This window comes from Dreissena polymorpha, chromosome 1 (genome assembly GCF_020536995.1).
Source record: "Dreissena polymorpha isolate Duluth1 chromosome 1, UMN_Dpol_1.0, whole genome shotgun sequence".
NCBI classification, from domain to species: Eukaryota; Metazoa; Mollusca; class Bivalvia; order Myida; family Dreissenidae; genus Dreissena; species Dreissena polymorpha.
In genome coordinates this window covers 75,081,981-75,104,850 of record NC_068355.1, presented here as the reverse complement: position 1 = coordinate 75,104,850, position 22,870 = coordinate 75,081,981, and the positions used below count along the sequence as shown (strand labels likewise).

The window sequence follows — 22,870 nt, the reverse complement described above, 5'->3', positions numbered from 1 at the left end:
TGGGTACGAAAAAAATTATACCAAAAAATTGTGTTGGGTACGAAATTAAATTTGGGTACGATAAAAGAATTTTGGTACGAAAAACAATTGGGTGCGAAAAAAAATTGGGTACGAAAACTTTTTTGGGTACGAACAACAATTTGGGTACGAAAAACAAATTGGGTATGAAAAAATTTGGGTACAAAAAATAATTTTGGAACGAAAAAGCTTTGGGTACGAAAAATAATTGGTACCAACAAATTTGGGTTCGACAAAAATGTTGGGTACGAACAAAAACTTTGGAACAAAAAAATGTGGGCACGAAAAAAAAAATGAGTACGAAAAAAATATTGGGTAAGAAAAAAAATATGTACGAAGAAATTTGGGTATGAAAACAAAATTGGGTACAAAACAAATTGGTAGGAAAGTTTTTGGGTACGAAAACAAATTTTGGGGCACTGTGAAGTAGTACCCGTTGACATCTCGATAAATTTGAAAGAGGACGGGAATCAAGATGTGTGACAACCCGTTTTGCAATAAATTTATTGTTAAACGGGTTTATTGCAAAACGGGTTGTCACACATCTTGATTCCCGTCCTCTTTCAAATTTATCGAGATGTCAACGGGTACTACTTCACAGTTCCCCAAAAATTGTTTTCGTACCCAAAAACTTTCCTACCAATTTGTTTTGTACCCAATTTTGTTTTCATACCCAAATTGTTATAAAAAATCAAATTGCAATAAGACACTCCAACCCGTTTTGCAATAAATTTTATTGTTAAACGGGTTTATTGCAAAACGGGTTGGAGTGTCTTATTGCAATTTGATTTTTTTATAACAACCCGTTTTGCAATAAATTTATTGCAAAACGGGTTGGCGTGTCCTATTGCAAAACGGGTTGGAGTGTCTTATTGCAACGTGAAAATTGTATAATTAAATTGCAATAAGACACTCCAATCCGTTTTGCAATAAATTTAATGTAAAACGGGTTTATTTTTTTTATCTTTGTGAAATTAAGGGTGCCTATCTTTAGAGAATTCAGACCAGAAGATACGCACGGAAAAAAATCCCTCGTGAAGAACGTTATTGCCTTTGTTGTAATCAATGGAAAATAGAGGCTGAATTCCATTTTATTTGCGTTTTTTCATATAACCGTTTAATTTTGTTACATGTATCCATCTGTTCTTAAGTTCCATAGTTTATTAACACCAACATGTATTTGAAATATTACACGTGTGTAAATACGTAAAGGGAGCTTTAACTGTATGAAATACTATTTTAAATACCACTAATCGAAATAATTGCGTGATGTCATTCCCATGAAAAAAGTGTATGTATCACTTTGCAGTCACTGATAGTATTTGAATTATTATTACAGGGCTGGCACCAATCGACCACCCCCGGTTTTAACCGGTAAAAACTGCCCCGGTCAATACTCCCGTAGTGGTCATTACTGGTCAATACTGGTCGATTGAACTTAACCCGGATTTTTATTAAATGCTTAATCAAACAATATTGATAATATAAATTAAACAGACAAGTTGCCAATAATTATTATTATTTATTATTATACCGGATTTATATAGCGCCCTTTTCATGCAAGAGTGCACGTTCAAAGGCGCTTAACATAAGAACATTTTACGTATCGCAGATTCGAATACATTTTGCAACACTGTTTCAAAAGAAATCGATCAAAACTACTCAATTATACTATAAAACTACTCTATTGTTCTATAAGTACTACGTAAAAACATGCACAGTAACCATAGATTAGAAAGATCAACATGACACTATAAAACTACCCTATGTGTATAGCTATAAGACAATTAATGAAACAATCAAATCTAAAACTTAAACAATAAGTACTACGTAAAACAACAAAAAATAATTATGCTTCCTTTAAAAGGGTTAATTCAAGTTCATGATGATTGAGATTTTATATAATGAATTGAATAAACCACTGCTTATATTGCATAAGATTGGAGGAAGAGGTAAGTTTTCAGTGCCTTTTTTAATGAATTCAGTGTTGGAGAACCTCGAATAATTGATGGAAATGAGTTCCAGAGTTTGGGAGCAGCGTACATGAAACTTCGCTCTCCGTATGATACGTATATTAATCTTCGTTGGAATCACTATTATTGCATAAACTCTATCTATAATGCCCTCTGGCGGGGTGCAGAAACTTGACAAAAGGAGGGCTAGAACGGGAGAAATCGTGTATTAACAATGCGATTCACGTGCCGTTCAAGCCGTGTAATGTGTTTTTCATATCCATAATCTGGTCTACGCGCAGTTACTTCCCTTCTCCAGCCTTCGACGACTTTCCAAGCATAAATGGGAAACTGAATAAGCATCAGTTTCCTCATGCATGCAGGGATAATGACTATTTCAATCCACTTTTCAAGTTATACCATCTGCACTCTCTTGACAACAGCTTTATTGTATTGGCAACGTCATTGAAGTTAAGGTTATTTACTCAACACTTTAAAAAGACTTTGCTGTGAATGTAAGTGTTTATGTACCTTCAACGTTCCTGCTGTAAATTCCAAAATAATTCCTCATTTCTTTCTTTACGCGGATGCATTTCAACTTTGAATTAATCCACTTTTTAAACACATTTTAAATCGAAAACTGCCTATCAGAAGGTAAAGCCTCGTCATTTCGGATGATGACCGAGTGAGGCATATGTAAAACACAACCTCGAACTGTATTGAAATAATCGAATTATTTTGTCGATGTCGAATGAACAAAACATTGTTTTCAATGTTATTTAAAATTATTTTGGTATGTGTGATTTGTTTATGCAATAATAGCGAAAATACACATTTTCTCGGACATGATCATCTGCGGGCGCTCTCAAAATCCGCTCCTGCCCTCGTGCTGCGCACTCGGGCAGGAACGGATTTTGAGAGCGCCCGCAGATGATCATGCCCTCGAAAACGTGTATTATCCCTATAATGAAGTCGCTTCGTTCTTTGATCTTAAATTTCGCCTTGGTTCGTAGACTTCAAGTAGGTTTTTCAGATATACAGGCGAGTGTCCATTTAAGGCTTTGAACGCATTGGAAAGTATTTTGAATTGGATTCTTCTTTCTACTGGGAACCAGTGTAATTATTTTAGGATCGGTGTTATGTGACTAAAGCGGGATATTCTTGTGATGACACGCGCCGCAGTGTCTTGAACATTTTGTTGTTTCTTGATAGCTGATGTTTGTGTTCCATACAGCAGTGCATTGCAATAGTCTAGCCGAGACGTGACAAGTGAATTGACCAATGATTTTGTGGCATTTAGTGTAAGATATTGCCTGATGTGACCTATTTGCCTAATCTGACCAAAACATGATCTACTTATAGCATTAATATGGTGTTCTTTGTTCATTCTTGAATCAAACCAAGCACCGAGATTTCGTACGTATTGCGATGGTTTAATTGTCGAGTCCCCTACTTGAATAATTAATCCATCTACGTACTTGGCGTTGTTTTGACTTGAAAATACTATGACCTCGGTTTTGTCGGTGTTAAGTTTGAGCATATTTGTATTCATCCACGAAATGATATCGTGGAGACACTTTTCAACACGATTTAGTGTTTCGTCTTGGGCTGCTCCATCGGTGGGTTCAAAGGAAAGGTAGAGCTGCGAGTCATCGGCGTAGAAGGGATGCCCGAGTCCATGTTTTTTTGCAAATTTTCCCAACAGGTTTAGTATACATAGTATACGATTTTGGGCCTAACCCAGATCCCTGGGGTACATTGAAGGTCAGCAGCACAGGTTCTGATACCTTGCCGTCAATGCTCGCCGTTTGGAAGCGGTCGGATAGGTAGGAAGCTACCCACTGTAGTGGTTGTTCAGCTAAGCCGAAATGTTGTTCGCGGCGGATTAAAAGGGTTATGTGTTCGATGGTGTCGAAAGCGGCAGAGAGATCCAGCATAACAAAGACAATGACCTTTTTCTTACCTAATGATTTTAGGACATCGTTTTGAACTTTTAATAAAGCTGTTTCTGTTGAGTGAAACTTTATGTATGCAGACTGATTTTCTGAATTTAAATTGTTTTCTGTCAAATGTTCATCTATTCTTCTGCTGACAACTTTCTCCAATAATTTTGAAACATATGGCAGATTCGAAACCGTGCGATAGTTTTGTAGTCTTTCTTTATCTAAGGTGGGCTTTTTAAATAAAGGTCTTATACGTGATGTTTTAAAGGATCTTGGCACAATTGCTGTTTCCATCGAAAGATTGATGATTTTTGTCAGTATTGGTAGCAGTTCAGTTTTGCTTTCTTTCTGGAGCCACGTTGGAATATATCAAGCTCGCAAAATTTATTTTGGGATTGCATAATGATTTTTTCAACTTCGTCCTCAGTTGTCGGACGGAAATGTGTCAAACTGCATGTTTCTGCTGTTGGGTTATTATCATAACTATGATTTGAATTTGCTTGAGATAGGGCATGTTCAGAGATATCTTTTCTGATACCTTCAACTTTATTTATGAAAAACTAATTGAAATCTTGTTCTAACTCATCGGATGTTTTGCCAGACGGGAGAGCTATTTCAGATGGGCCATCTAGTAAGTGTTTTGTGATTTTGTACATGCTCTTTTGATCACGGCCACAGGATGTTACTTTATCTGAATAAAAATGTACGCGTGCTTTTTTCAATATTTTGTTCATTTTGGCGCAGTGGTTTCTATAAATTTCATGATCAATAGTGAGTCTCGATTTTAGCCATTTTCTTTCCAAATTTCGTTTGATATGTTTAGCGTCATGAAGCTCATCTGTGTACCACGGGCAAGTCGGCCGCATGGTTATAGATTTTGTTCTTAGTGGAGCATGTTTGTCGACCAAAGATGAAAGTTTAGTATCATAAGTTTGGACAAGGTTTTCAGGGTCATCTATATTTTCAAATTGTATTTCTGACTCTGTGATATCCTGTTTAAATGTTTCAATATTGATCTCTCGTAGTTTCCAAAAGGTTATAGTTTTTCTTACCGGAGCTGGTTTTGATGCTCTTGCATTAAAGATGATGTCTTAAGCTATTAATACGCACTATTTCTGTTCATGCAATTTGTAGGGAAATCTCCCAAAACAATTCAAATTAGTCACAGTTGGTCTAATGAATTATGAATTTTCAGATAATTCTGTGCTTGATTCAACAAGAACCTGTCAATTACTGTTTATTAGTTGTTCCTCTTGCCCCCTGTCCCCACAGTCTTCTCACTGTCTTCTCGCCTATACATGTTGGAGCACCCAAAACTTATAATAGGGCCTTAAATGGCACCTTTTTGACACAAACCTTACTTGTCATGTATTCTTGCCTAGATTTCTTTAAGTACTTTTTAAACAAAATAGTGAAAAAATATGTTATTTTCCATTGATATAAAAATAAAAAAACAATTAAAGAAATAATTATTAAAAGAAAAAAATGAAATGAAGAGTATAGAGTAGACCCACAATTGGAAAACATCATTTTTTGGCAAAACCAAGAACTTGTATTGCTTATTTATTTGAATACCAATTGAACTTTTAAATATGAAAGGAAAAAAGACTCTCATTATACAGAAAGGATGCAAGTCAAGAGTAACTATTAATACTCCCTATACGTCGATAATCCAAACTGAGTAGGATAATTCAAACTGAAGAAAAAAATGGCTACAGAAATAAAGACCCCTGTCATTTATTTCTAAGAACACGTTTATTTAAGGTAAGTTGTGACATAATAAACGTTTCTTTTGATAAAATGTTATTTGCCGGATACAATTCGCTAATAAACCCATAACAATTAAAAACAATTACATCTAAAATGAATATGTTTGAAAATCAGGAAAAAGTAAATGAATTTGTCAAACGTTTTAGGCACAATACAATTATAATCGAATGTTTTTAATGTTTTAATGCCTGGACTTTCATATATATATGTAAAAAATTGGTTGGCGTAAATGCTCGAAAACGCAATACATTCGTATTTGTTTGGGACAAGAATATACAAATTTGATAATGACCTAGTGTATGGATAATTCCAAACTATCATTAGGAAGTTGATGAATAATAACCAAACTGCAAGATGTTTTTATGTAAAGATCTATGTTAAATGAATACTCTTGTATATATTTCGAGATTTATTTAATTGCTGACAACAAAAGCATTTTAGCACATTGTTAAACAATCATCATAAAAACATGATTTTGTTTTCTTTTCAGGAACAACAGAAGATAATTGAAAACTATAGATGTTATTGTCCTTTAAATGCCTGAAAGAAATAATAATCCATAACAGAACTAAATATTACGTAGAAAAATAAAAAAATAGAGATCTTACCTTAGATGAAACAACCGGAAAATTCGGTTATCGGACAAACATATATGCTGATATTACTCCACAAAACATACATGAACAACATCAGCAACTCACTATTGAACATGGCGTTATCAAAGGGATAGAAAAAGGTTTATCAAAGTGCTAGCTTATCGCCCCGGCTCTTAAACTATGTGTCATCAGTTTAAAGGAGCGAATCGACGGTATTTCCCTATATAATGAAATATCAAATATTAAAAATTACAAAAAGTCCAAATGTTAGTAACATAAAATCGGAAGGAATAATACGTAGTTGATGAAATCGGAAATAAAAATAGTTAAAAGTCCACAAATATTATTTCCTACGGAATTCGGATAGTGCCATCTATAATCTCGCCCTTCTTTCAGCAAGGGCGACACACCATAAACGATATTTTGCGCGACAGTCGCGGCGACGCACGATACATTTAACCCGAAATATCGCCCTTGTGCAACAGTCGCCCTTTTAAATGCGATATCTCGCCCTTTAAACACGACCTTCGCCCTTAAAACAAGACCGTCGCCCTTTATGAACGCGACCGTCGCACGTTTAAGCGAGATATCGCTATACAAATCGTGTGAGTTTTTGGTTATTAATTGTTGTGTTTTAAAGAATAATATCCAACTTGTCTTTGGAAAACATGTTCAATACATTGAAGTTTGTGCATTATCCATTTTGAGTTTGGTTATTATCCACATAAATTTTCATATCAGTTTGGATTATCCATAAACTGTTATACCCGTCCTACAAACACACGATTTCAACACAGAAACACACTAGGTGTTAAAAATAAAATTTTAAAGGACATTCATGATATGATTTGGCATAAATATGTTACAGTTTCGTTTGCTTTTTTGTCAATAAACGTGTAAATAATTCAACACATAGGTCGCATATCATGAAAATTAGCATTTTTCGAAGACAAAATTATCGTTTTTTACTAGAAAACTTTTAAATCAATGCAAAACTCAAAACGCATATGTGTGTCAGACATTCATTATCACATGTTTAGAACAATTACGTCCTTATAGTTACTAAATTAGCAGAAATGATAAAATAATCACCTACATTTCAGTTTCAGTTTCGGCCGAAAAAAATATCTTCAGTTTGAATTGTCCATTTCAGTTTGGATTATCGACGTACAGGGGGTGATTAAATTAATAGCAAGTTACCTCCTTTTGTGTGAGTGAAATGATATAGCCTAAGGGCACACTTGTCAATATCAGAGACACAACACTGCATGCATTTTATTACCAATTAAGGCTTAGGGGCAAGATTCATGACCCTACAAAACACAGCGGCTTTGTTTGTCCATCTGCTTATCAAATAGATATATCGATAGATCAGTGAAATACTATGGTAACTACAATAGTAATACTACTTTAGTAACAGATGTGATACACTGAGATAAAGATAATGCCTTAGTCCTTGTATTTGTATTTGAGGCCGTTTCCATAAACAAAAAAGGAGTAATTATAACCACATTACCATTGGTAATGGGGGCTATATAGGAGTCACTTTGTCTGTCTGTCTGTCTGTCTGTCCCGAAATTTCATTCGATCTTCACCAAACTTGGTAAGAAGTTGTAATTAGATAATGTCTAGGTCACATTTGAATATGGGTCATGCCGGGTCAAAACTAGAACATGGTGTCACTTAGTGCGTTTTTAACCGAAAGTTTGTACGGACCATAGCTATGTCATTTATCGTTAGATTTTAAAATGACTTGGTACATTTGTTTACCATCATGGGACGGTGTGTCGTGTGAAAAACGTAGGTCGATATCTCAAAGGTCAAGGTCACACATGGAGTTCAAAGGTCAAATGCTTGTCCGGGCGATATTATTTTCTGTGAGATTTTAAAATAATTTGGGAAATTTGTTCACCATCATTGGACGGTGTGTCGCGCGAAAGAATTACGTCTATATCTTCAAGGTCAAGGTCACACTTTGAGTTCAAAGATCAAAACTGGCCATAAATGAGCTTGTCCGGGCCATAACTATGCCATTCATTGTGAGATTTTAAAATCATTTGGTACATTTGTTCACCATCATTGGACAGTGTGTCGCGCAAAAGAATTATGTCGATATCTCCCAGGCCAAGGTCACACTTCAAGTTCAAAGGTAAAAAATGGCCATAAATGAGCTTGTCCGGGCCATAGCTATATCGTTGATTGTGAGAATTTAAAATCATTTGGCACATTTGTTCACCAACATTGGACAGTGTTTCGGGCGAAAGAGTTAGGTCGATATCTCCAAGGTCAAGGTCACACTTTGAGTTGAAAGGTAAAAAATTGCCATAAAAAGCTTATCCGGGCCATAACTATGTCCTTCATTGTGAGATTTTAAAATCATTTGGCACATATGTTCACCATAATTGGACGGTGTGTCTCGCGAAAGAATTACGCCGATATCTCAAAGGTCAAGGTTACACTTTAAGTTCAAAGGTCAAAAATGGCCATAAATGAGCTTGTCCAGGCCATAACTATGTCGTTCATTGTGAGATTTTAAAATCATTTGGCACATTTGTTCACAATAATTGGACGGTGTGTTGCCCGAAAGAATTTCGTTGATATCTCAAAGGTCAATGTCACACTTTTAGTTCAAAGGTCAAAAAAGGCAATAAATGATCTTGTCTAGCCCATAACTATGTCATTCATTGTGGGATTTTAAAATAACTCTGTACATGAATTTTGTTCTCAGGCATTGGACGGCGTGTCATGTAAAAGAATGCAAGAGTGCAAAGGTCAAAATGGTTATAAATGTTAATGGCATAATAATCTTTAAAAATCACCATAAATTAGATTATCTTGTTTTGTGAAGACAGCATGCAAAATAGTCTGTGTCAATGCAGCACGTAGGGGTATACGTCACGTCTGTGACAAAGCTCTAGTTTTGTACAGCTTTAAAGATTTTTTTTTACAATAAAAAAATCAAAAGAAGTTTATCAATTACAGAATAATGATTGGTTTAATGTAGAATAGCTTAAAGTCTTTCTTTGCAATGTTTTAATTGTACAATTTTCAATCGACCAGTATTGACCAATAATGACCAGTATTGACCGGTTTTAACCAGGTATTGACCGCCGGCCCGGTCAATACTCAATTGACCGGTCATTATGCCAACCCTGTATTATTATATATACCAAAGTATTATAAACGTAATAAGTTGTCTTTACTGCCTTTAAAATTATAATGTTTCTCCTGTTCAAATTCCTTATTATACTCTTTTCTAATTTTGTTAAGAAATTTCATTGAATTTAATTCTTAAATTTCATTTAACCTACTAACACAAATACATAGTATATTGATTTTGGTTACCTACTATATATTACTGACAGGTATTTATAATGATTTGCATTTAAGACGATGTACTTATGTATAAGTCTTAATAAACTGTCCATTCTGTTCTGATATAATTGTTTAATTGACATTCAATTACAGATACCAAGTCCATTAGCATATACGTATTGTAAAGATAAACAATTTACTCGTTGTATATTGGAATGATTCCTTTGTACATAATTCTACTTTCCTATAATAAATAACAGTGTCATTTTTTTAAAACAATTCTTTAAAAAATCGTTGTCATGACGCCATTTACTTCCTTTTTCTAACTGAACACAATTGGAAACATCCCAAAATATACTCTTTTTTAAATATGTAATAATATAATATAATAATAATTGCCATCATTGTATTGAACAACTGAGCATTTTATCTTCTGTCGTGGCTTGGCGTATAGTGGTTTTGACTTCCTGATGCATTTCCTATGATCACTTGCAACAAAACAAGTATATGTCGCATAATAACAAATATTCAAAATATCGACGAATTGTTATTTGTTCTTTATTTAGTTGTACCCACTGTATCTTTATGTTGCCAAAACTTTGCTGATAATATCATTAAACGTATTGTCTTAACCCTAGTTATATCAATTTATTACATAATATTTTATTTTTCCTGTGTTTGAATATCGTAGCCTGTATTGTTCTATTGCTTAAGTTTCTTACAGCATTTTTATTTATATCACACATTTTTAGATTATTAATCCTTTAATTAATGCTGCATAAAAGTATCAATCACTCTTATTTTTATCAATTGTATGTACATTGTATATTTATAGGTTTTGTACAACGCCATTGAATATAATTACATAAATAGGCGTTTCATAAAATTAGCAAGTTTCAAGTTTCAAGTACACACAAGGCTTCCTAGTCAATCACATATTCAGTCAACGAAGCGTGCATGAATTGTCATCAACAAATACTAACAAGAGGGCCATGATGGCCCTGAATCGCTCACCTGACTCATTAAGATCAGATGAAAACTATGACCTCTATTGTCTACACAATGTTTTTCTATGATTTTACCTAGTGACCTAGTTCCTGACTCTAGATGACCCAAATACAATCCCAATCCAGATTTCATCAAGATAAACATTCTGACAACAGTTCATAAATATTGGATGAAAACTGTGACCTCTATTGTCAACACAAGGTTTTTCTATTTATTTGACCTAGATTTTTACCCCAGATGACCCAAATACAATCCCACCCAGATTTCATCAAGAATTCTGACCAAATTTCATAAAGGTTGGATGAAAACTGTGATCTCTAATGTCTACACAAGGTTTTTCTATTATTTGACCTAGTGACCTAGTTTTTGACCCCAGATGACCCAAATAAAATCCCAACCCAGATTTCATCAAGATAAACATTCTGACCAAATTTCATAAAGATTGGTTGAAAACTGTGACCTCTATTGTCTACAGAAGGTTGTTCTATTATTTTACCTAGTGACCTTGTTTTTGACCCCAGATGACCCAAATACAATCCCAAACCGGATTTCATCAAGATAAACATTTTGACCAAATTTCATCAAGATTGGATGCAAACTGTGACCTCTACTGTCTACACAAACAAATTGTTGACGGACGGACGCACGTACACACGCAGGCACGCACAACGGACGCCGGACATCACAAGATCACATAAGCTCACCGTGTCACTTCATGACAGGTGACCTAAAAATATGTGTCGGAGATAAACATGAACAGTTGTGGTTAAAATCCCATAGAAACAAGGGCTGTTTGTAAAACATGCATGCCCACCCCTATATGGGGCTGTTAAGTTTGTAGTAGCAGCCATTTGTTGTGAATACGTTTGTTGTAACTGTGAATGGTGTGGTGGTGGTGGTTGTGGTGGTGGCGTAGTAGTAGTAGTAAAAGTAGTAGTAGTAGTAGTAGTAGTGTAGTAGTATAGTAGTATAGTAGTTGTAGTAGTTGTAGTATGTAGTAGTCGTAGTAGTAGTAGTAGTAGTAGTAGTAGTAGTAGAAGTAGTACGTATGTAGTCGTCGTAGTATAGTCGTCTAGTGGTAGTAGTCGTGTGTATCGTAGTCGTGTGGTAAAGGTAGTCGTCGTGGCATAGTCGTCGACCGGTGGTGGTGGTGGTGGTGGTGGTGGTGGTGGTGGTGATGGTGGTGGTGGTGGTGGCAGTATAGTAGTAGTCCTTGTAGTCGTCGTGTAGTGTCGTAGTAGTGTGTCGTATAGAGTGTAGTTCGTTCGTAGTGGTATTAGTAGTAGAAGTAGAAGTAGTAGTAGTAGTAGTAGTAGCAGTAGAAGAAGTAGTAGTAGTCAGGTAGTAGTAGTAGTAGTAGTAGTAGTAGTAGTAGTAGTAGTAGTAGTAGTAGTAGTAGTAGTAGTAGTAGTAGTAGTAGTAGTAGTAGTAGTAGTAGTAGTAGCAGTAGCAGTAGCAGAAGCAGTAGCAGCATTACAAGACCAATACTTAAGAATGATCAAATGGGAAAAGGTAACCTAGCACTGGCAGTAAATATGGGGCTCATTTACAGGTCAGATTTGGAATCTCTGCTGTAAAATGAGATTTTGAATGAATTAAAGGGAGGCAATTCTGTAATAAAAAGAACATGCATAAACCGTAGTTGTTTCCCTGTTTGAACCATGCTAAATCCTTACAAGTTTGGAAAGAATTGGATGAAAAATTTTGACTTTATTGCATAAACACCATTTTCTCAATTCAAGGGGAGGTAATTCTGTACTTCATGGACCAATAATGCTCATTTTTTGTAGGGTTTGTGTCCTCATTGATATAAAGACACTGTGCAAATTTGGAAAGGATCGGACAAAAAATATGGAAGATTTTTTAAAGTTTTCACAAAATAGGCAAAAACGAATAAACATGCAAAGTTCAACGAGCTTCTGCGGCCATGTTTTTTGACGAATCAAATTTCTTTGAACAACTTTTTCAGGGGAGCCTTCAAAGGTCATCCCTGTGAAATTTTTTGAAAATCTGATGAGCGGTTTCTGACAAGAAGATTTTTTAAGGTTTTTACCATATATGGTCATGGCGGCCATCTTGGTTATGCGATCAAATTTTTTTTAACAATTCTTTTGTCTCATGACCTAGGGATGCTCCACATGAAATTTAGTTGAAATTGGCTCAATGGTTTAGTAGAAGAAGATGTTAACAAATTGTTTACAGACAGACAGACGGACGGACGAACGGACGCCGGACGCTGAGTGATCACAATAGCTCACCTCGAGCTATCGCTCAGGTGAGCTAAAAATATGGAATAATTTTAAACCACATTTTGAACCACATTCTTTTTATGTAATATGTTTTGGTAACACAAGACGTCAAGTATACTGGTCATATAAATTAGCAAATCTTAAAATGTTGTTAATTAAATGTTATTTATATTTCCAGCCGATTGTATAACGACCTTTGTTTCAACATTTTGCAGAAGGTAACATCATTGCTAACAATCTTTGCATTTCTCGTGAAGAAACATTTTATCATGTTCAATCTAACAGGCGCTTTTGAAACCCCGCGGTGGATTGAAATATCGTCCGCACTATGGATTATGCTATTTTTTATCTTGGGAATTGCTCTGAACGCTTACGGACTTACCATCGATGTTTTCTTGAAAAATCGAGAAATGATAAACGAAAAGATGTTTTTCAACATAGCAATTTTCGTAAACGGTTTGATTATTATGTGTTTTGCATATGTACCCGTGAGTATCGCGGAGTTTTCGGGTCACTGGTACGTGCACATGTCAGAGGCCTCTTGCGTCTACGAAGCGTTCGTCAACTATTACTCCGGCACATCGTTCATGTTCTACCACGTATGCATCACCGTAAGACGTTACCTGGGTATAGTGGCTTTGCCACTCAACAACGTCCCTATCGAAAAATCGCGCGTCGCTCTAGCTTTTGCGGGGTGCCAACTCCTCTCGCTGGTTCTCGCGGTCTCGCCTCTGCTCGGATTCGGAACCTACGGGCTTGAGGCGCACGGAACAAGTTGCGGGCTCGTCTGGAACGACCGAAGCATCACCGGAAAGGCGTATCTGATCATGAGAGAAACAGTGTGCTACGTCCTACCTGTGACTATCATGGGCATCTTCTACGCGCTGATCATCAAAGCGATAAGGGTACTTATTATTCATTATAAACATATTTATGCCTAGAGGACTCTCCAATCCTTCTAAATTGGATCAATTTATTTCCGAAATTAGGAATGTCTAGTATATTTATTTTTATATCTAGAATGTAGCTTCAGAAATTCCTTTAAGCAAACAGCGCAGACCCAGATTAGACGCCGCATCATGCGTTGACTCATCTGGGTCTACGCTGTTTGCCAAGGCCTTTTTTCTAGACGCTAGGCTTAAATGGGTTAAATACCCCGCACACAAAGTTTGTGAGTGGTTTTAACGGAAGCGCTTTGTCGGTCTGTTAGTAGCAAAAAATGAAGCGATTGATATTTACTTTAAAATATGCCATCGACATGAATTGTACGCTTCACTCGCCAGCGTTTCATTTAAGCCTGAGTTATGTGTTGTTGAACGTAGAAATAAACACACTTATGTTATTAAATCTTAGACATTTATCCATCAAAAGTTGAACTTTGCAATAGAGTCTTGCTGTTCAAACACTTTACATAATAACAACTGTGACAGCGTTCTTTTGATTTCCCCTATAGACACAAAGTATTGGTTTTAGTCACAGGAAACGGACTCGAGAGCGTTTCAAATAAGCCTTTAGCTTTCCACCCAATCGAGCTTAAAAAAAAAACTAGTTTTAAACTAAAGCTTTGACAATTATTTTTCAAGGTACAGCAGTCGACAGTTCGAGTGATGCTCGCTTCCAGAAGAGAGGCGAAGAAAAGAAAACAACAAGAGATTCATCTTGTAACAACTTCATTGGGCTTAGTCTGTAAGTTTGCATTTCCGCTTGCTCAGCTTGACATTGCGTTTGTTTTGATATTTTTTCAAAATATGTTTCACCGTGTTTTTATTAAGATTTAATCTACTTGCACTTTCATTAAACATGTTTGCCGATCTAACCAGTGCTAGACAGACATGCTATTACTGACAAATGTCAGTTACTGACAACCACACTTGAGCAGCGTCATGAGATAATGTGAGTCGCGTTCTGAGAATTCTAGGCATAATGAATGTGCGTAAAGTGTCGTCCCAGATTAGCCTGTGCAGTCCGCACAGGCTAATCAGTGACGAAAACTTACGCTTTTATGACAATTTTTGTTTAAATAAAGTCTCTTCTAAGCAAAAATCTAATTAAGGCGGACTGCACAGGCTTATCTGGGATTCCACAATACATGGCGTGACTTCTTAGCCGAGAGGGTAACCTCTGACCGGACCCATTTTCATATGACGCGGCCCACTTGAGGTATGGAGCAATTATTTAATGACTTATCACCACACAAGGTATGCGCTGTAATAAACACTTCTCCGAAAACTCAATAATGATAGTGTTGGCAAATAAAAAATCAATTATAACACCGTATTATCATTTCAAAAGCACACGTAGTTATCCAAATATAATACATCGGAAATCGAATCGAACGAATCATTCTTTATTTCATTCATAAGCATTAGAACAACAGATCGGTGTTTATTTGTCAATTAACAGCAACACATGGAAAACTTATTTTCGAAAAAAATCACCAGGGGCATTGGTCGTACCCTGGGCATCAAACGGCCGATTTAGAAATTAAAACACAATGTTTTCGATACCGTACGGCTTAATATGATACTCATGTGCAATTTGTCATACCCTGTTAATCGTCTGGGTGATTTCCAAATTATATCAATTAGATTTTAGTAGCAGCAGGGATAAGTAATGTATTGCAATACAATTTTTCAGTGGCATTCCTTGTGTCTTGGACGCCTTACGGAATCGTGTCATTCTACACGGTGTTCGGAAACACGGACACCATTAATCCGATCATATCCCGCACGTCCGCATGGTTCGCTAAGACGGTGGTGGAATCCGATAATGTATGCCCTGCTGAGCAAAAGCATCCGCCAGAAAGCGATGCAGTTGGTGCGCTGTAGCGACGCTTCGTTAGTGGCCACTCAGCCGCTGAATGCCGCGGACTGAGGGTGTGCCAGGGATTGGAGCGACTGCATTATCCCACCAGCGCGAGCAATAAACGGAAATATTCTGTAGTGTATGACGTACCCTTTGGGTCAAAAGTACGGATACGCCAACAGCTTAAAATAGATATCACAGCGGTGACAAAATTTTTACCGCGGTGACATTTTTGTCACTGCGGTAATAAAGTTATCACTGCGGTGATATATTTGTAACTGTTGTGATACTTTGTTTGACCCAAACAGTTTGATAAGAGCTAAATCGAACTAACCAATGAAACAACGTCTTGCAAAACGGCAAATCGGCGAATATTTACTGCGAAGTTTTCAAGACTCGTCGATACTGTAAACAACTTTTCAGATCATGAGTTTGGTAATTTTAATCTTCGGACACAAGGATGACGACAATTAAGGTATACTTACATAATCATTTATCGATTAACATTCCTACATAAAGTTTATAAGAAAGTGTGTCGAACTTACGCTATTAATGTGAAAATACTGAGCTCAAGCCGGGGATTGAACCCACGACCTCCAGAGTGGTAGTCCGACACTTTAACCACGTCGCTAAAGAGCTAACCCAACAGCAAGGCTGTTGGAAGTGACCTTATTTCACTACACTCCTCCCCCTTTTAATGTTTCAAGGCCCAGACACGCCCGCTTCAGCATGTCTTGCATTCGCATTGCCCTCCCAGAAACCATTAAACAGCTCAGACCCATTCCCGCATTTACAGTTCTTTTTTGCCTCGTCGCCATTAATGTGAAAATACTGAGCTCAAGCCGGGGATTGAACCCACGACCTCCAGAGTGGTAGTCCGACACTTTAACCACGTCGCTAAAGAGCTAGCCCAACAGCAAGGCTGTTGGAAGTGACCTTATTTCACTACACTATGATATTGTTTTTTTATGTATCACGATATCGACAAATGAAGTCTTTATTGTAAATAATCTTGTTTATACTGATTTAATTATATTCTAGATTAAGTACTAGATCTGCGTTTACCCTTTGTTATGGTCATGATAATAATTGATGCCCGCGATACAATTAATTTTGAAAACAATAGTGACAACCAGGTGATTTAACATACATGTACCATTGTCAAAATTAAGTTAAATCATGTTGACATTGGTGGGGTATCATGTACATGTAAATTCATTGGGCCCAAATTGCAGAAAACAAATTCAAGCAAACAACTGTACAGTTTAAATTAAAAAAAAAAAGAAGGTGTAGATGAAAGACTGTCAGTCAGCCTGACAATATTTTTTTTTTAAACCTATTTATTTAAGCTCGATTGCATAGAAAGCCTAAAAGTAAGGAATATTTGAAACACTCTCGAGTCTGTTTCCTGGGTTTCAATGGGGGAGATCTAAAGAACGCTCCCACAGAGGGGTTCCAACCCTTGACCTCATAATCGCTAGGTGGACACCATATCCACTACGTCACGGCGACAAGAACATTTGATACCACTACCAGTTTTTATATCCAGGGCCCTCAATCCATTTTAGGGGAAGCGGGTCGCTACCCTCATGAGGGGGAATTTTTGCGGCGTTTCCCTTTTTGGGGGATTTTTTTACTACTCTCTAATTATTACATTTGTACATGTTTGCACTATATTCATTTCTTTTCTCATAATTAAGTATGTTTAACAAGATTAAATTGAAATAGAATTGAGATATAATAATCATGAGACACATCTTTAAAATATATAAAAAAAAATAATCAGGGGGAATTTTTCCCCCCAAAAGGGAAAAAAAAAACTTTTCAAGTGGGGGACTGCGGCCCAAATTCAGCCGCAGATTCAATAGATTGAGGGCCCTGAATAATCATTTATTCAAATTATGCCTTTATTTATAACGGGGTATAACAAGGATCCATCTTCAACAACACTATTCAACTGTAAATACATTGCATCAACACTGTTTCCTGTTACTGTAGATTTTGACAATTGAGATGCGTTTGTTAAGTCGGAGTCAAAATTCTGTCAGACTGTTTTAAATTTTGCAAATAATGTTGCAGGATACAAAAATGCATTTTTTTATGTTCCTTACAAACTTAAAGAGTCTCTTGTTGACAATTTACCTTTAAGGATTACATGTATAGTCACTAAGTGTTTGTGTTCATAGCACTTTATCATAAATGGTAATCATTATCTTGAAAATATTTGGACTACATTAATTCTTTTCTTATTGTGACAATAGTGGTTAAAAACTGCATTGTAATGTTAATTGTACTAGTGCGTATACAATTTACCTTTTAGAATTACATGTGTAGTAATGAAGTGTTTGTTTTCATAGCTCATTATTGTAAACGGTACTCATTATCTTGATAATATTTGGACTAAATTAATTGTGACAATAGTGGTAAAAACTGCACAATAATGTTAATTTTACTAGTGCGTACAAAATTTGTTTGTTTCCACTAATATTGCAAAACAAATATTTCAATATGATTTAGAGTAGGTAGGTTGGCATTTCCTTTTTTAAATGATTTAAATGAAACGGCAATAAAATGCTTAGGGTCTGCTCCGCACACAAAAAGGGTCCGTCGGCTTTTGAAAACAATTTTTTTCTCGGCCTAGTTGTTCCTGTTGTGGATTACCCAGTTGCTGCCTGTTTCGAGTTTTATTTGTTATCCCAAAACCCTGCTTTAAATCTGTGTGGGACTATGTTTTAGCTTTGCAACTTGAAACTTGCTAATTTGATGAAACACCTATTTATATAATTATACTCAATGGCGTTGTACAAAACATATATATGTACATTCAATTGATAAAATATAAGAGTGATTGATACTATTATGCAGCATTACTTAAAGGATTAATAATCTAAAATTGTGTGATATGAATAAAAATGCCGTACGAAACTTAAGCAATTAAACTATACCGGCTACAATATTAAAACACAGTAAAAATAAAATAGTATGTAATAAATTGATATAACTAGGTTTAAGACAATAATTATAATGATATTATGAGCAAATTTTTGGCAACATAAAGACACTGTATTTAATTAACTTTAAATAAACATTAACATAAACATTAGCTTTAATTAATAGTAAAACAGTATAGCTTTAATCAGGACATTCCAATTTCTATTAGGCAGTTTATGTCTGTATTTTTTCAGAGATATAAGACATGGTGTTCAAATTGAGTATGCATGTTATCTATAACCAGGGGAAGCATATTTCCAAATGGCTATTTGCAAAAAAATTAACAATTTCTACTTTCCAACATTGAGTTTATTGCGCTTACTCTAAAATATCTTATTAGTTTAAGTTATATTATCTTTTTTTGTATTTATCCATTCAGTCATTTTATCTAAATTAGATTGCCACATTTTAAACAACTCTCTTTTATACATTGTTCTGGTGGACTGTATTACTGACACTCAAAATAGTGTAAAATGTTGTAAATTGTCATAAAACATTTCAACAAACAATTGTAAAACAGTTGTTAACAATCATGTTCAACTAAATTTGTTTTTATACATTAATTTAAACATTTGTAATGGTATAATAGAGAGTCCTTAACAATTGTCAAATTATATTTTCAGCGTCCATCAATGGTTGTGAAATCAAGGATATTCTATTGGAAGGAAAGACATGAATGCATTCAAGTTTCCTGTGAGCAATATGATTTCCTGACTTTGCCTTACAGTATTAAACAAGAGAGTTAAACACTTGAAACTTGAAAAGATGTGGTCCTAGAACCTGAAATGGCAACTCCAGCTCTCTACAAAAGCATCATCTGGAATCCAACTATGTACAATCAAAAAATTAATGTGTGTCTTAATTTTGTCTTTTTAGAGCCCTGACGGGTCTTAAGATATCAGATGTTTTAAAATTCATTGTGTTTGTGCTGCAAGTTTTATGAACTGGTTATAAAGCTTATGTATGAAGAACCGTTTACTGCCTGGTTAGCTGCAGTAGAGCACTCATAGGAATTGGGAGATCTGTGGAATCCCTTTGTGGCTTGCAAATTTCAACCTGTTTTAAAAAATTGCTTAGCTGGTCAGTGTGTTAATATTTCAATTTTCAGGTCTGGTAAAGAAAGTTATTTTAAGGCAATGTGCAAGGTTTTCCTTAAAAATAGCATGTACACAGGAAAAAAAAGCTTAATATTAGATATTTTGTTATAATCAGTTTGTGGTCCGTCCATAGCTAAACATGAACATAGATATTTTTTACTTTTATTATTACTATATACATATTATAAATAAAAGGTTGTATCTTGCATCTTCTAATCCTTAAAGTGGCATGGTGGCCTAGTGTGTGTGTTGTTTATCTATGAAATTTATACATGTATACTAATATCTAGGCTACATTATGATGTACTACAGTATGTTTAAAATGCAGGTTTATACTAATTTAAATACAGGTACAAATTAATCCTGTGTTGTATATAGCAGAATGTCCCTTATTTGCACTGTTATCTTTTAAAACTGTTCAGGTACACTTCACCTGCATAAAACTAGTTCAGATATATATGTTCCTTAGAGCAAAACAATTGTCACTAAATCATTGTATAATCGTTATTGGCAGTTCACTTCTGTAGTTTCTGAAATGAAAAATTGTTGTTACCTACCTTCACTCTTAATTTAGTTTTAGTAGAATGCTTAATTTCATTTTTTTTTCTTTATTAGTTGTAAGTAGTGGGCTCTGTGTTCTGATTAGTTCCTAAATTGAACACATGTTTAAACGTCGGTTGTTAAATTGTATAACATGTTAATGCAGAATTGTACCATAACATGAAATTGTATTTTTTGCTTTGTACATTGTTTGAAATGTTACCATCTTGTTTCTAATAAATGTTTTTTATAATTCACCATCTAGTCCTATTTGCAAAAAAGTGAACCATTTAAATATTGTATTTAAAGTATACACCCGTTAGCCTTACTTAAGTCGTGAACATTTCGTAGGCATTTGTTATCCCCAGTAATAGGCGGAGGGATATTGTTTTGGCGCTGTTTGTCCGTCCTTCCGTCCGTCCGGCACTTTTGTGTCCAGAGCCATATCTTGTTAGTGCTTTAGCGGATTTCATTGAAACTTGGTATGAGTATATTATATGGATAAGAGGATGATGTACACTTTGTATCTTGAAAAAAATGCTTTTTAATATAATCTTAGAGCTTTATCTTCACTAACACATGAGCCAGAGCCATGAAACTTGCCATAGTTGTTCTCAATCATCTAGGGGTGCTTCACATTCAACATCCATAATTCTAGGGGCTAAGATCATAGCCCTTTGTATCTTGAAAAAAATGCTTTTTGATAGAAGCTTAGAGCTTTATCTTCATTAACACATGAGCCAGAGTCATGCAACTTTCTATAGTTATTCCAATCATCTGGGGTTGTTTCACATTCAACACCCATAATCCTAGGGGCTAAGGTCAAGGTCACACATTGAGGTCAAAGGTCACAAATTTGAGGAATTATTCATTAATTGGTAATTCCTTTACTATGCATCAAGGAATTCTGTTATAACTGTCACAATTGTTCTCCATTATCTAGCTGAGTTTCAAATATAAGATCCAGGTTGCTAGGGTCATGGTCAAAGTCACACACAAAGGTCAAAATCACACATTTTGATCATATATATATATATATATATATATATATATATATATATATATATATATATATATATATATATATATATTAAAACTCAGACCCCACATAGATCGCAACCGTCAATATTTTCTACACCGAAGTACCATTAAAAGACCATTATTGTTAGTGAGTATGCACATTAAGATCTTATGCTGAATGTTCAGTTGGAGTATGAATGCTATTCCAACCACTATTTCACTTTTAAAATATGTAACCACCAATTGCGAGTCCACATGCAAAGATGTATTGTATTTATTAAATTTAGAATTTCTAAATTCTGGATATTATTTAGAGTAGCAGCATTCTCAACATTTCTTACACAAATTTTATTCTGTTAATAAGACGTGTATAGTATAGTGCAGGTTATAATCTGTTTTTAAAACTATTATATCTAAACATGTAATATACTTTTCTATTATTGCATAAAAATAGTCATGTATTAGTTTTAATACATTTTAAAAGTACATAGGTGAGACTGTATCAATTTACTGATGTTTTTATCAGTGTAAATAATGAATAACATGTATGTACATTAAGGTCCCTTATACGTCTTTTGTTGAACGGTCATATAGAATGCAATGTATCTATTTTATGAATGCTGAAAGACATTTGTACAATACATTGTATATAGACTGGGACTATAACAATGAACTAAAATTGCTTGCTAAAACATTTGAATGAAGTTGAAGAAAGGTTACTCTTTAGGGCTTAAAAATGGTTGGCAATATGGTTCGAGTTACTTCCCTTCAAGCTTACGTATGGCTAGCAATTTTACTTAATACATTATGAAAACTGATTTTAAGTTGATATTACATTGGAGATTTATATTATCACCACGATTCATCTTAATCAAGGAATGACCATGCAGTGCTCGAGCTAGGCCTAAATCGAAGGGCGCCGCGCCCTGCCCTCCCGAACCTCCGCCCTGCCCCCCCGAACCTCCGCCCTGCCCCCCCCCCCCACCCCCCCTCAAAAAAAAAAAAAAAAAAAAATTTTTTTTTTTTTTTTTTTACATATGATAATTCATAAATCTCTTATTACATTGTAATTAGTTTAATCCTCATTGTAGACATTATATTTGAATGGTTTAATAATAATGGGAATAATACAATTATTTATAACATATAAATTAACATGCAAATAAAAGCATTCCAGAAACACCCGCGCGCTCGAACGTGCCCTTTTCACAAAATACTGCGCGTCGAAAGTGCCCTTTTCACAAAATACTGCGCGTCGAAAGTGCCCTTTTGACAAAAAAGCCACCCTGCCCTTTTCAAATTCTAGCTGGAGCACTGCCATGGTAATTGGAAGATCTTTTTAGATGTGTAATTGTTTGCGCAATAATGCATTTTGTAATGAAGGACACTATATTGGAAGTGTATGGCATTCTTGATAGGGTCGGTGGTGGTAATGTAGTTTTTACCAGGTATAGTCATGATAGTCATGTAACATACATTGATAAGCATTGAATAAGTCTCTTATAATTCCTTTCATGAATGGCCAATGTTGTATCTATAGCTTTATGTTTTATATATGCATTGTGA

General features: G+C 35.2%; 1 protein-coding gene across 1 annotated transcript; it reads left to right on the top strand.

Moving 5' to 3' along the window:
* The first annotated feature begins 13,378 nt into the window (after nt 1-13,378).
* On the top strand, nt 13,379-15,679 carry LOC127831024 (pineal opsin-like). Its single transcript, XM_052356039.1, has 3 exons — nt 13,379-13,756; nt 14,435-14,537; nt 15,489-15,679. The coding sequence occupies exons 1-3, from the start codon at nt 13,379-13,381 to the stop codon at nt 15,677-15,679; spliced, it is 672 nt and encodes a 223-aa protein (XP_052211999.1).
* The last annotated feature ends 7,191 nt before the right edge of the window (nt 15,680-22,870 follow it).

What these genes read in the sequence shown, in the direction of transcription:
- LOC127831024 (XM_052356039.1), top strand. Translation starts at nt 13,379, where the DNA reads ATGTCAGAGGCCTCTTGCGTCTACGAAGCGTTCGTCAACTATTACTCC. An exon ending in TGATCATCAAAGCGATAAGG is followed by an intron (nt 13,757 to 14,434) that starts GTACTTATTATT and finishes TTATTTTTCAAG; the next exon opens with GTACAGCAGTCGACAGTTCG. An exon ending in AACTTCATTGGGCTTAGTCT is followed by an intron (nt 14,538 to 15,488) that starts GTAAGTTTGCAT and finishes ACAATTTTTCAG; the next exon opens with TGGCATTCCTTGTGTCTTGG.